General features: G+C 47.4%; 1 protein-coding gene across 15 annotated transcripts in view; it reads right to left on the minus strand.

The window, feature by feature from the left end:
- The window catches only part of KCNQ2 (potassium voltage-gated channel subfamily Q member 2), a 70,644-nt gene that overhangs the window by 24,936 nt on the left and 30,288 nt on the right, over positions 1–15,420 (minus strand). For 9 of the 15 annotated variants that reach the window (XM_035343680.1, XM_035343679.1, XM_035343685.1 and 6 more), the window contains 2 exons: positions 11,145–11,213; positions 8,869–8,898 (listed from right to left, as the gene is read on the minus strand). In XM_035343680.1, coding sequence (XP_035199571.1) covers positions 8,869–8,898; positions 11,145–11,213 — 99 coding nt within the window. Of the gene's footprint in view, positions 1–3,436; positions 3,491–8,868; positions 8,899–11,144; positions 11,214–15,420 lie in introns of all 15 variants that reach the window. The other 6 variants (XM_035343675.1, XM_035343668.1, XM_035343666.1 and 3 more) reach the window with 2 other exon arrangements.

A 15,420-nucleotide genomic window follows, 5' to 3' on the forward strand; every position in this document is an offset into this window, starting at 1 on the left:
CTATGGCCAGGAGAAGCAGGTTATCTCTTGCTGGGAAATGAGGCTGTTACTCCATCCGGAGCTTGTGCTGAGCTCATGGCGCATGAGAACAGCTTGTTAAAACCAGGCAGGAGAGCCAGGAGTAAATGATATAGCCTTTATGAATCACTGGGCAGAAACCAATTACTGGGGACATTAAGGCAAGGAAAGTACGTCTGTGTGTTCAAGGCTTGCCATGGCTAGAGCAGAAATCACCAGAGGACTGGGCTCAAGCCTGATTTACCTCCAGCGATTTCAGAAAAGCCATTGCCAAGGTGAATTCAGCCCTGCAAATGCAGTTTTTAGAAGCAGAACAACCTGGGCATAAGAAAAACAAAAAGAAAATTCTGCCAATGATCAATGTCATGGTGAGTAATCCTCTTCCCTTCCTCACAACCATGGTGCTAGGCTGGGGTTGAAGGAGGTCACGGAAATCACAGCTGGAAAGACTGGCACTGTCCCTGAAGCCACCACATAAACCTGGCCAGACGTGGGACCTTGGCCAAGCAAAGGTAAACCAGATACAGACACGTCATTAATGCTGGTCTTGGGTATTTTGCAGCATCTCTGTCTCTTCCTAACACAGGGACGTTTTTTGGTTTGGTTTGGTTTTTGTTTTTATTTTCCCAAACTGATGTTTGGCACTGTCAAAACCCACACTGCACACGTCCTGCATCTTCCAGCAGCCTTTAGCTAATTGCCAGCTCAACCAGAGCATAGAAAAACAGCTAGATTGTATCTTCAAGCTTGGCTGATTATTTCTTAAATAAGACTAAGAAATGCTGCACCCAGACCTGCAGGCCAGTCAAGGGCTGTGCAAACACCATTCCTTTACTGGTCTGTGTGCCATTTCCTCCTGCTATCAGGTTCAAAAGTATCATACAAAGCAGAATATGATAGAGTTACTAATCTGGCTTGGTATAGTTAGACTGATGTCTAAAAATGCATGCATTATTGTGTTTATTGACCAGAGATCATTGCTTTAGTACATTACGAAACCATGACTCCTAAAAAGTTCTCTATTAATTTACCTACACTGAGTTTTCAATGATTGCCTCATTGTTCACTGCTATTTCATTATACGCATCCCAGATGAAGGCTTCTTAGCACTAAGCCTTAGTTGCATCCAAGTGCTGGCTTCTGCCCCTAAGAGTCTGTGCAGTGGCTGACTGCAGGCAGGTCCAAGGGTCCAGGAAATCCAGGTATTGGAATTATTTTTATGTCCTTCTAGGGTCGACCTACAGTTTTACTAAAGCACAGTATGTACAAAACTATATTTAGGATGCAGGTAACAAAGATGCCCTTGTAGCTACTCCAAATTTCAAGACTCCTTTGTGGCATGAAGAAGCACAGTCCGTAATCCTCCTTTGCAAGGTCTCCAATGGATTAAGAAGATCTTGAGATAATAATTTGTTTCATCCTCCCTTTCCCTCACAGAACTCAAGATGGAAGAGATGAAATGAGGACCACAGCAGGAAGGAATTCAGTAGAACATAGGAAAAATATACTGGCTTTACCAATTAAAAATTCATGCCTAGAAAGACATGCAAGGAAGACATTAAGATCAGAGTGGCTGATTTTCCAGAAAACAGAACTGGACATGGACAGGTGAGAGGAGAGCATTACAAATATCACTGCTTGTCTTAAACTCTGCCCAAACCAACCTCTGCTAAGCAACGAAAGGAGCCTTTCTCTGGGAGGAGTCCCTGCTTGCATTACATTTAATCCTCCAAGGACAAAACAACCTCACCTGGCAAATGGAAACACTACAGAAGGTACGATAAACTTCCCAACTCGGCTATTAAATAAATCTTTGCCTTTTGGAAATGTATTGAAATGTTGTCCGTGCAATTGATAATTACCCAATATTTAAACCAGTCTTTTTGAGGACGAATTTCAAGGAGTGCTGAAGTACCATTAAAACACCTAGAGAGAGGCTAACTCAAAGATTCAGGCTATTTATCCGGGTACAGGAGAGTTTCCTACCAGAAACCTACCCTCATGACTATCAAACAAGAACTGCTGTGATAAAACCTAGATCATGCCCCCTGAATCTTTGTTACCCATTCAGAGATGGGATTTACCACACTACTTCTGAGCTTCTGGTACACACAAATCTCAGATATGAGTCTTAGCCTTCAGTCTGACACGTAATAAAAGTAACCAGCAAGGGAAAAAAAATAGCAAGGAAGGAAAAGATATAAGTTGGAACAATTAATGGAGAAAATCAGAGATACATATTTTTTATTATTATTATTTTTTAAATATAACTGTAGTTTATCGGCTTTCTGACGGAGACAGAGACTGGTGATTTTGAGAATTAAAATGGACTCCAAGAAAGAGCATGCAAAAATCCAGTTTCACAAACATGCTGCATCACTCAGTGCCCTGCCCCTCCTGGGCTTTCACCTGCCTGGCCTTGGGGGAAGAGCTGATGGGGTTCACCTGCCAGCATTCAAAGCATGCAAACTCTGGGCCTTGGTAGTTCAAGAAGGTGCATGTCTGCTGCCGAAAAGCAATGTCTGGGGCAGGGGAAGAGACTCTTCCAGTGCAGGCACGAAAGTAGATATCTTTATACACAAGGAAAATAACACATGTATCTGTGTGCCCTCGTGGTGATCAGATGGGTGCGCTAAGGGATGCTCACTGGGAATTCTCTGAAGCCACCTAGCAATTGTCAACTTGATGGAAAAGATGAAAACACGGCTGGTACAGAACGTTCTGCTCTAGCTGTCTGTTCCCCACTGGATCTAGAAACAGACCCATTCACAAGGCCAATGTCAAGGCTAAGGAGAACCCGGATCCCCTACGTCTGGTGGGACAGGCTAAGATTAGTCCTTCTCTAGCTGCGTAGTAGAGGTGCTAGATAGGCAAGCCGTGGCTTCTAAAGGCCACACGACTAGGAAACATCAATTTGAAGTGTTCAGAGAGCCAAAGGGATGGTGATTGAGTGGAGGGGGAAGCTGGCATTTCTCATGCTACTAACTTCGTATTGCTGTAGAGTGCAATTCAATTTGCAAGGATTCTCTGGACCCTGAGGAGGGACGGAGTGATAGGGAGGAAGGGGTCTTGTTTTTCTTTTTTTTTTTTTAAAAAAAAAAGATTACTATTTTTTAATTTTTCCATTGTTTGTTAAACTTCTGTTCCTCGCCTCCTTTGTTGCTGAACAGTCACTGGCTTGCTAGCCCAGACCAAATTCCCCATCCTCATCTCTGCGATTCAATGAGTTCTGCATGATATGCAGACAAGGACGCCGCTAATTTCTGAGCGGGCAATGGGGAGGCTCTTTCGCTTTTTATTTTACTCATCTAGTACCTCTATTAAGCAGAGAAGTGATCAGAACGGGTGGTAGCAGGGTAGAGGGAGAATGAGCCGTGCAGCTTTTGATTAGTTCCGTGCGACGCATTTCCCGTGGTACCTAGAGTTTCCTGAGCAGCATCCGCAAAGTGACTCCCTGCACGGTTTGCTTTTACTGGAAATGAGGGGAGAGTAAAAATTAGACCTGGAAGCAAATGCCAGACAGGAAACTTTTGATTACTGACTCTAGGTTTAAAAGACAGCTGACTTGAGGGCCAGGTTCATGACAGGATTTTTATGCTTGAGCATTAAATTTTTTAAAGTTATTAAGGGGGTGTCTGAAACTTGTCTTGCTGTGGTCAATAAACGTCATTATTAGAAATGACACATCCTGCTTTGAATTGGTGGCATCAATTCATCTGCAACTGAATGAGTCCTGCAGGAAGACAATTTTCAACGGCATTGGGAACAAAAAGCATGTTCTTCTTCCTCTAAATAGATTTTAAAAGACCATATTTTAATTTTCTCAAGTATGGAGAGCCAAAAATTTAATTCGTATTCTCCAGCAACACCTGAAATGTTTGAATTTATTCTTAAAAAAATAAAATTAAAAAAAATCTCACCAAGTGAGCTAGTTAATCTCTGAATTATTTGCACTACTCATAAAGGTAATAGCATTACATTAAGCCTGGCATTAAAAAAATATATAAAATATAAAAGTGGAGTGTGGTGCAGTCCTTTACAGGAAGGCATCTGAACATCAGCGTTCATATGCTTAGTTTTCATCGTGCTTGTCCAATGGCCCCTAACAGCTTTGGGGTGATCCTGGCTTTTTGGACACCCCACCACGGCTCCGTGAGCCCTGCCCAAAGATTGCCACCCATGAGGGTTCTCCAGGCCACGGAGCAGCCCTCTGCCTGCAGCAGGGTGATGGGGTGGCCCCAATTCACCCCCCTGGCCACCAGCACACAGCCGCCCACCAGTGTTCCCTGCTGAATTCACAGGCAGACTGAAAAGGCTGAAGGGCACAAAAAAACCAACTTCGTTTTCAGCTTGAATTCAGCAGTTGGAAGAGCTCGAGGGCATGCACAGAAGGAATTTGTAGCAATTCCTACTGCTTCGTGGTAGGTGCAAGCTCAGGCGATGCCACTCTTCCCTTTCTGGGCACTCCTTGGGTGCTCAGAACGGGACCCCACGTCCCCAGGACTGGTGGAGTTACTGGGGCTGTCCTGGAGCTGGGGTCTGGGCATCACGGCGTGGCAGTGGGATATTGAGCATGCAGAGCCCAGGGGGGACGGATGGGTTACCCGGGCTCTCAGCCTTTGCAGTCCCTACAGAAAGATGCAGTCCCTTCTGTGTAAATAATCCGCTCCCCTAAAGGCAACTGATTATTTCCAGATTACTGTCAGTCCCAGCATGAGTCTCTGACACCAGTTTAATCAGTTAAAAGGCCAAACACCAACCCAGGCTGACACAGCCCTGCGGGCTCCTAGGGTTGACACCGGTCCCCACGGGCAGCAGTGGTTGGTGCCACCCCAGGCTGGGGGAGCGGGGGCCCAATGAGTCAACCAAAGGCATCCTCCAGTGCGTACAAAAGCCTTAATCACACCCCTGAGCAGAGCTATTAGCGTCGTGTGTATCTTAGACAGACATATACATACACTGATATATAGAGATATATACGCACAGATATACATACACATTACAAGGTAGCCCAGTCCAGCATTCACCCGATATAGCAGCCAAGGTCCTGCTGGGTTCGTTAGGGTCGAGGACAAACCACAGCCGAGGACAACCTTTGAAAGAGGTTCCTCTCATTACCTATAGAACTTAACTCATGCTGGACAAAGTAATCTGACTTCTAGTTTCCTATTTCCCTGGAATCCTTCTGTTTCTCTCTTTTTTTTTTTTTTTTTTTTTTTCTTTTTGTGTGATTTGAATGTATTACTGTGATCAGCTGGTTCATTAACTTTTAGCTCTTTGCCCAGTCATATTTTGGAAAACACGAGAGGAACAAATCTGGTTGTGGATGCCTTCAGATGTGTACCAAACCATCTGGGAAGGAGCATCTGGAGCACACATTTCATACAGGAGCCTCCGTAGCCCTGGCTAACCATCCTTTTGCCTTTTTGACATTACAATCAGAAGACAAAATAAACAGAGACAAGATGCCACAGTAAATTTTCAGCCCAATTAGCATATGAGTAACCAAAACCCCGTCAGCCTCTCCGAATTGCTCGCTTTGTGCAGCAGGCGGCTGCTCCTCCCGGCCGATGCACAGCACCGGGTGGATGCAGCGCCCAAAGCGACTGCTAATAGAAGAAGTTCTGTAAGCAGTTTTTAAAAGTGGGAGGAAAATAGAAAGGGTGAAGGGGTCCGTAGCAAAAGGCCAGCGTCTTTTCTGCTCATCGCAGCCTGGGCTCCACGTCATGGGAGCTGAGCTCCTGTCCCCCCGAGCAGGTCAGCGCGCGGCTGCCCAGCACTTGGTCAGAGATGGATGCAGACAAGCTCGCGGTGGGAAACAAAACAGAGATGACAGAGAAAGGTCAGAACCTGTCTCCCAGACAGGCTGCCCCAGTGTACGCCAAGACCCAACCAAAGGCCACTCCCTGAGTCATTCCAGGTGACCCCGAGCCTCCGCCACGCTAACCCAGTCACCTCCCGGTGTCCTCCCAGCCCAGGCAGCAGCTCTCCCAGTGCTGCCTCGACAGAAATCAGCACAGCCACAGCAGCACTGGAGTCAGAGGGCACGATAATTGCTGACGCATTGGCAAGACCCCATGGGCTGGCAGGGCACCGGGGATGCTCCTGAATTGGGCAAAGAAATGTTTGTTCTGCACAGTGTGTTCCCATGAGCCGGGCCAGTATCTCTGCTCTGACTTCAAATATATTAAGAAGCAGCATAGCAGAAAAGCCCTTTCTGTTCTGTTTGCTGTAAGGACTTTGCAGGGTGTCTGCTGTGGATATAGGAAATCAGCCACTCCCTACACATAGGCACAATCGGAGGAAGATGCAGCTGTGCCCAGATAAGAGAATATACATTTCACCACTTTAGCGAAATGGAAAGTGGTAAATCCTTCGCTGGCCACAGCAGTAACAGCATGGTGCTGGGATCTGCTGGGAGAGAGGACTCAAGGAGTTTCCTATGTGAAAAGGTCACCACGTGAAACAGACCACGGCTGGGTGATACCCTGTCAGGTGGGCTGGCAAAGGGGATGAGTTTTCTTGTGTACGAGCAGGATGACCCATCGAGCATCACTGTGAGGCTGCTGGAAATCAAAGTGGGTGGGACTGTAAGAGATTCAGAGACTTTTATTTGGGAAAATAGCTGGCCTGGGGCCCCTATTTATACAGGGACCTGAATATAGGGAGCTCTGTGCAAAATGCCTTCCTGACATCTGAGACATTATCAGAAAGCAAAGGGCAGCGGGAGCAGGTAGAAGTGATGTTGTCCTAATTAATAAGAAGAAAAGAGCTTTGGCTTTTCTAAGTCAGCTGAACTGAACAATCTGGAAAGTCCTCTATGGTCACATATACGGCAGCCACAGACCTCAGCTTAAGCACTCCTGGATTCAGGTTTACCCTCTTACAAGGGAGGGCAACAGCACACCCATCGGTGTCACTGGAGACAAATAGAGGAGCAGGAAAGGAGCATTTGGAAACGACCCTGTTGAAGAAGCTATACATAGTAAGAAATACTCTGAAAAAGGGCAGTGAAAGGTTATTTTTACTTCTTTCCATGACAGAAGATTAAGAAAGCAATTTTGAAAATGAACAGGAAAAACCTGCAACTTGTGTGAAGAAATATTCCATCTAACATATTGTACTCAGTGCTGAAAATGAACCCGGTGAGACGGGGCAGAGCTAAAAAGGAAAATGCCCGCAGAAGTAAGACCAGTGCCTGAGACTGCAGGGACGAAGGCTGGTGTGACCTTAAGAGGGACCATCCGTCCCCAGATTTCTCCAGCTATGGAGCTGATCGGGTTGAAGAGAGATTTCTTCTCACTGCAGTCATGTGGCTGTGAGGAACGTGGATTTACCCTTTGATGCAGCCAGTGTATGTGCTGGCTGAGATGGGGCAGCGAAGCAGCCAGGGCCTGGGGTTAAAATGCTGTCCCTCCTGATGCCAAGGGCAGGTGGCCAAGATTTCAGCCTTGCTCTGCTCCCAGAGAGCACTGCCTTGTTTTAATAAAGCTGGATGGAGGCTGCCTTCACTCTCACTGCACCAGCAGACACCCCAAATAAGAAAAAAAAAATATCTGGCTAGTTGAAACATGATCTTGGTGATTTGATTTATTTGGCAGGGAGTGGATGGAGTGCTATGGAGGTTCTGCTTGCAAAGAAAAGCTCAAATGAAAGACAGAAAAAAGAACAGGGGGTGGGGAAGGAAGGGAAGAAGGAGGGAAACAAGGAAGGAAGGATGAAATTTCTTTCCTTTAGTTGGCACTGTATCTGCCCAGACATCTTTGGTTGGATTTTGTGATAGGAAAAAAAATTAGTTTGTCCTCTGATAAGCTAAAATGCACAGCAGAAAGTTACATCTGCAAAATGCCGGGTTGTAGTTGTGCTTCAGAAAAACACATTCAGTATCTGCAATATTTGAGCTGTAAGCTAAGTTTTGAGATATGAGATGGAAGATCTGAAAGCCAAGCAGATGACCTCCACAGATCATCAGTTTTGTGTCTTGTTTCCTAAGAGGAAAAAAAAAAAAAAAAAAAAGAGATTGAATCCCAGAATTACTTCTTGAAAGAAGTGGGAAAATAAAGTAAAACTTCCAGAATTAAATAGTTCTAGCAGGACAAAAAATATCCCAAAAGTATCCCAAACACCTGACCCATTGCTTTCCCTGGGACATGTGAATAGACAAAGCTCTCCCTGAGGTCAGATTTGGGGCTGCCCTGGGAAAGTGCTTGACACATCTCGGAGGTGCCCAGCCATGCAAGCTCTTCATCTGGACTCAAAGACAGGGCAGGGGCTGTGCTTCACCCACAGGCTGGGAAGCCAAAGGGACGTGCAGGGCAGCGTGTCTCTGCCACCCAACGTGGTGCTGTGTCACAGAGCCCTTCTGTGCCCTGCAGCCAGAGGGGTTCGCGAGCTGCCAGCTCGGCAGGGTGGTGATGGCTTCATGCTCCCATATCCCCTCCACCGGGCTGGGTGCTGGGGACACAGGCAAAGCATCACCCACTCCCTGAGCCTGCTTTAAACTGTTTCAGCGACAACTCCAGCAGCGACAGAAAAGAAAGCAGCATAAACCAGAGCCCTGCTGTTGCTCCGGATAAAGGTCTGCCAGCTCTCCCCGTGCTGCCCACCGCTGTCCCTCTCGCCTACAACCTTGCTATCCTCGTAGCCACAGCCCCAGGCAGACTGGAAGGAAGATATGATTTAAGGTCCAGCGTTACACGTAGATACATTGGACTGCCACAGCACAGAAAAAGCACGTTAATACCTAGAATGCTTCCCTCGATGGCGCCACGACATGGTACACACACGCACACACGTACATAGAGATCTACGGGTAATGCATGGGGATGGCGTGCTGGCAGTGATACAGACCTTGGCGATGGTTCGGGCTGCTGCTCTTTCCTTTAAACAGAAGCAATAGTACATTAGCATGGTGTCAGGTGGCAACAGATGTTGCTGCTTCACTGTTAAAACATAACGAAAAGACAATACCAAACAATACAACTAAGTGGAAAGTTGTGGACAGAAGAGAGGGAAAGGAGCTCTTAATTCCTGGAGTTTCTGGCCTGGACAGGAGATCACTGGAGACTCACACAACCTCAGAGAAGACACATACAATGCACAGGGCTGAAGAGTTGATCCCAACCCACCCTTGTGCCTACACAGGACTGAGACACCTCACGGCCGTGTGATTTGGGTGAGCACAGGAGGACTTCTGTGGGCTCAGAGAGCGGCTCCTTCCTTTGGAAATGCATGGCCTTGAGTGGTTTCTGCATGTAGGGAAGGAATTGAACATCTCCTGTGACCCTGGGGTATCAGTTTATCCTTCCTGATCATCAGGACAGAGCTAATGCCAGACCTGCTGATGCACGGCTTCGCTCCCAGTGCTAATGCATAGTACTGGGGGGTGTTGGTGGGAAGGGGTGCAGACCCCTGGCCCCAGGCCCTGGCACCCCTAGCATCCTTTCTGCCTCCAAAGCCTTTGGCAGATACTTTGCCAAAGTAGTTGGCAAAGGCACCGTGAAGGGAGTGGGGAACCACAATTTTTGCAGTCAGTCTCCTACTGAGATTCCAAACCACTTGATTATCCTGAAAAATCATCACCTGCAAAAGGGTAGACAGCACCACAAGCCAACATAAGGTCACACTAAAAAAAAATTCCTTTTCACTGACCAGGCAGCTTAGTGGCATTTCCTGCAGCAACGAGAAAAACTTGTTCTGCTTTCAACTATTCACACCTTCACAGCAGGAAACTGCAAAAACCAGCCCTGAACCAGCCTTGCCCTTGCAACTCCAGAAGAGAGGGAGCAGATTTTGTGTCTCAGCAGAGAAAAGTCTGCTGCCTCTGGCACCTGGCACAGACTGTCTCTGGTGGGGACAAACTAGACTGCAAGAAGAGCTGGGCAGGAGGAGCTCGACTGCCTCACAGCATGATGCTGTACAAGCCCTGGCCCTGCCTCCACCCTGAGCTTAGACCCCAAAATCTGCACAGACCCCAAGCCCTGACGCTTGTGCTGAAGGCAGCAGCCTGGAGAGACTGAAAAACGCCTCCCTGCCCTCTGCTCGCTGCTCAGCCCAGCTTCAAAGCCCGGCACCAGGCACTAGCTCAGATACTCACACTTTAAAGTCTGCCATCAGACCCATGGGCCTCCAGATCTCTGTGCCCTGGAGGGACATGCAGCCCTGGGGCAGGTCCTGTCCCAGCCCAGCAGCCCTGCTGCAGCAAGGCCAGCATCTCTGCTCTGTCCCCAGGGGTCTGCAGCTCCCGTTTCACCAAACGAGGCACCCTGACTCGCTTGAACCACAAGAAATGACCCTTCCTGAGTACTTGTTTAAGCTGCAGGCTGCCTGGCCTTCTGGGGCAGTAAGTTATACCTCGCCACTGCAAATTTAGCAAAAATGAGGTGATGCTTCTGGCTGACATTGATTGATATTCCCCCCACAGAGATGCTGTGGGATCAGCAGAGAGCATGGGGCATGGCTACAGTGGCTGTTCTGCCACACGGACACGTCAGGCTTGGCCTGATGGATTCACAGTGCAGGTCTGGAAACCAGGATGGTTTCCCAGAGGATGCTCACAGCAACACTGCTTGTTTGACCCATCACCACGATGTGTTGTGTTCCAACTCAGTGGGATCTGTGATTTTTAACCTGGTTATGAAGCCATAGGAAATCAGGACGTGCGGTATGGGCTAGGGCAAGAGACTATGAGGGTGTCCCTTTTCTTTTTTTCACCACTAACATCTTGCCTGCTCTGAGGGGGAGGCGAGGGAAGGCTGGAGGGAACAGGGAATGAATTAGCACATCGTGGGCTTGAGTCTCCTCTGAGGGTGGTGAAGAACAGAAAGGTCAGAGGAAAACTGGGAACACTACCTTGATCTGAACCTCTGAAAATACAACTTTGCATTTTCAGCCAAGCACTGTAACATTACTCCAGAGACAAATTAGGCTGAAGAAATGCATGTGCAGCATGGAAGAGGCATAGGGGGGAGGTTGCTGAACAACCCATGGGGATCAGCTGCCAAAACCTCTCACATCTTCAAGGTTGTCAATATGCAAAAGGCAGGAAGGGAAAAAAAAAAAAAAAAAAAGGAAAAAAAAGGTAGTGAAGTGTGAGCTTTCCAAGCTCTCCTAACTCCGCTGCTAACCTGAATGTTAGTCCCGATTTGCTCTTCAGGTTCCTCAGGAGCTCCAGCTGGTTCAGAGGCGGGATGAGTCTAGAGGGAGAGAAGAAAGGTGGTTAATATTCAGGCAGAGCTGATTTCAGAGCCTCCTGCCTTGGAAGCTTTGCCTGTTGCCCCATCCTTTCAACTAGAACCAGCTTTGGGCCACCAACTGCAACTGGGGACGGCTGGGGAAGGCTGGAGGGGGTTTGCCTGCTCCTTCCAGCAGTGCCCTGCAGCGGAGAGGTCGGGAAGAGAAAGAGGGACAGCAAGAGAGAGAGAGAAACTTGTCTGCTGCACCGGGCTCTTAACCTCCCAAAGGGGCTGCCAGGGTCTCTGAAGCAGCACCGCGGTGTTTTGGCAGGAGAGCTGTTTTACTGCCTGTGGGCAGTGGTTTGTTTGAAGGTCAGTGCTTTGGATGTGTATCAAGTGGAGAGAAGCTCCAGTGCTGCGGGCAGATGAGAAAACTTAACCCTGCTGCTCTTGGGGCAGGGAGATGGATGAGAGGGAGCAGCTTGAGGGGCAGAGGAGACAGGGACCTGAGGCCAGGAGCATCCCAGGAGAAAAGGCAGTGTGCTCTGGGTGAAGATTAGCTGGTTCCCTGCTGTCTGTGTCAGATTTTGCCCCCCAAAAGAGGCATAATCACATATTATTGCCATCTGGATCTGGGAGGAACGCAAGGTTTCTTTTCTTGCTCATTAAAAAGAGACTGACAATAGAAATCCTGGTGAGCAATTAAAAAATAAAAATAAAAACAAGTAACTACACTGTTTTTTGTTTGCTTGTTTTTCCTTATCTTGTGCTAAAAGTCACTAAATTAACTCCTTTGTCCACCTTTGCTTTCTTCCCTTCAGAAGAGGAAGCCTGACTGCGTAGAGCAGAGGGCGTGCTGCAGCCTTCAGGTCTAAGGAGCCTAGGGCTTGCTCCATAAACATTTTGCATTGAAATACCCTCAGTCAGCCACCAGCCAGGAGCGATGTGAGCTGGAGGTGTTGGGGAAGGATGGAGAACGCTGCACAGGGTGAGGAAGAACAACATCGACTTCAGAGCTTGCTCAGGGACTTTGCATTTGGGGTCGAGGCCTATGGGGCCCAGCCCATGGCTTGCTGCAAGTTCCTTTCTGGGCCACCAGCGTGCCAATGTCAAAGTGCTGAAGTTCAACACTTCATGACTTGGTCCAGATGGTGCGAAGTCAGCAGAGCTGTTGATTCTGGTTGTGCTTGGGACAGGCGAGCAGGAGGACGGGATGTAGGTCAGTGACAGCCTAAAGGGCCACAACTCCCAGGCAAGGTCTGCTTGTGTCTGCTGGAAAATAAGCTACGCTGGTTTTAATGAAAGCAAAAAGGATCTACTGAAAATGCCCCAAAAGTGCAGCTAAGGACTGGAAGGAAAGGGGTGCAAGCGCTTGCACTCCCCTTGCAGACTAGTCTTGGCTGTGGTGCTGTAAGAAATGGGGCTGTTGCTAACCATAAAATAAAGGCAAGGATATTTATACCCACATTTTTCCAGCCATTAGGACACAGTTTTACAGTTTTCTTCTAACTGAAAAAAAGCAACTGGAAAAGCCTTTCCTCTGCATTCGCAAGGCACATACTCAAAATGCAGTTGTTCAGCAGAACAGCTTCGGTGTTCACAAAATTGAGGCAATCAAAAAAATTTCCAATCCTAAATATGGAGAAAAGAATAAAAATAGGCCTGAAAATTTTGGCTCAGCTTCCCAGTCCAGCTCTGTTCACTTCCACCCAGAGAAGAGCACATCCTGATCTGATGAATTAATGATCCTCTTCACTCAAGACGCCAGGAAGAAGCTGACCTTGGTGCACTGGCGCAATGTGCAAGTGCTGGGCTGTCACCTCCGTTCAAACCCACCGCAGGGCTTGCAGCTTCATTCCAAGATGGGAGAAGGTGATACATAAAATCATACACAAAGCGCACGAAGGGGACACAACTATTTTTTTCCAGGAGTTAATTTCCCAGAGAAGTCCATACCCAGCAGAACACAGGACAGCAGCCCTACTTTCTCCAGCTGGGATCATGAATGCAGGGCACTGATTCAACTCAGCTCAAGATGTCATTAGCTCACTAGGTTGAAGGATTCAGGATCCCAGATGGGTCCTTTCTTTGCATTAGCCCATAACGTGAGGTTTGTACCGTGCTGACAGTGACAAGCTCTTGAGCCACCATAGATGCTTCCATGCAAAGGTGGGGACATGAGCAAACATGGAAATTCCCTGTTTCTGCAGTAGGGTGGTGGGCATGGGAGATGTGTGATGGAAAAAATAATGCTTTACTGAAAATACAATTATTAAAAACAGGTGTTAATTCAGCCACATAACTGACATAAAATTTAATCTGAACTGAGCACTCAGTCTAACCTGCCATTACAAGAGCAGCTTGGAGAACTGCTCCTGCATTGCACTATTTCACCAGAACCTCAAAGAAAAGACAGTGCCTGTTAACTAAAGGGCTCTGCAAGGCACTTTAGCTGAGCCTTGTTGTAACGCGCTGGACAGAGGGTACCCTGCAATGCTGTGTGTGTGCTCAGGGACAGGTGGAGATGATGCCACCATGTCCTCAAACAGCATGGAGAAAGGACCTCAGTGTGGGGTGGCTCACGTTTTCTCTCTCTCCTCCCAGTCCGTGTGTCAGTTATTAGCGAGGGAAGCAAGTTTTGGTTAAAGGGAAGCTAGGTAAGAAGATCTGCACACCACAGGAGCACACACAGTTCATGCTACCCACCAGAGCACACATCTGCATCGCCGGCTGCTGCAGGGGACCCAGCGGTACCTATAGCTGCTTCCCAACACCCACCCCAGAACTGCACAGAGAAACACCACGCTAACTCCAGTTACAGGCTCACCCAGCCAAAGGGAAGGTGAATTTGCTATCCCTGGTAGCACAGATAACGTTCAAGCATTTGGGGACAGTGGGGATATCATGCCTCCAGCCAGGACATCATCAAAACCCCACAACACAAAGAGGGCAGCAGCACACAACAGTGCGCAGGAGCAAACACAGACACACACACAACACGCACACAGAGACGATGATGATTTTTTTGAACAGCCCCAGTATGAGCGATTAAGCAGAGGGTGACAAGGAGATGGATACTGGGATGGGGACCAAAATGAGTCTCCATGCTGTGCTGGAGTTCCTACGAGGAGCCAGTTATTACCCTCACCATGACTTTATGTCTCCAGCCTAAACTGTTCTTCATAACTGGGAACATTTATGAAGCTTATAAAATATTTTAATATAAGAACCGGAATGGAAGAGTTGTGGTTTTATTTTACTTTGAGCAGTAGAAAAATGCCCAATTCTCAAAGCAGGCTGCTGTTCTGCACATCGCATGCATTCATAATCTTACTCTTGCAATCACTGATGCAATTTGCTGTAAATTAAGCGCACAAAGTGGTAAGTGTGATTCACTAAGGCGGTAAAACTTGCTTCTGTGAAAACTGGAACCAGGTTTGGAAATTGGGCACTTAATTACATCAGCCTTAATGGTGTTAATGCATCCAGTGAAGATTTAAACTGCTCTAGGAAGAGACCTTGGCCCACAGTCCTGACGATGTGGAATTAATGGCTTGCATTTATTCCACATCTTCAAATATTGACTTTACTACACCTTCAGATACCTACGACCTCATATAAAATATGTCTGTCATTTGATATGCCCTTTTCTGCAGAACTTGAGATAACGTTATTTGTAATAAATCTTACCCAGCCATTTACATGTCTTTTTGATTGGACAGATCCCAAAAAGTTAAGTCTCACAAGGAACAACTGGTACTAATAACTGCTTGGCTCCAGGTCTCAGAAGGAAAAAACTGAAACATAATAACCCTGCTGAGATGGAACATCATTTTTTCAAACCTCAGACTGGATTACTGCGGGAAATCCTGACCTATCATTTCAGGTAGCATACTGGACCTGCATTCAGTCTCTCCCTCCTCCTCAAAAGCAGGCACAGCCCCTGCTGTGATTTTATCCTGCACTACCACTGATGTGTCCCACGGTGCCACCACAACCTCTCACGCAAGCAAAGGCAGCAGACGTGGTGTTACCTGGTGGGCACAGCTCCTACAGCATGAAGTGAGATAAATGGTACACTGATGGACGGGAAAAGAAGGTTGGGGGAAGAGGAACACACTTGAGTGACGGAAGAAGGGAAACCGAAGTATGGACAGGGAAGGTTTCTTGTTAGGCGATGTTATGATTTGGAGGAGGTTGGTAAGACCATCAAGAAATCATCCTTAAA

This window comes from Oxyura jamaicensis, chromosome 20, assembly GCF_011077185.1.
Source record: "Oxyura jamaicensis isolate SHBP4307 breed ruddy duck chromosome 20, BPBGC_Ojam_1.0, whole genome shotgun sequence".
NCBI lineage: Eukaryota > Metazoa > Chordata > Aves > Anseriformes > Anatidae > Oxyura > Oxyura jamaicensis.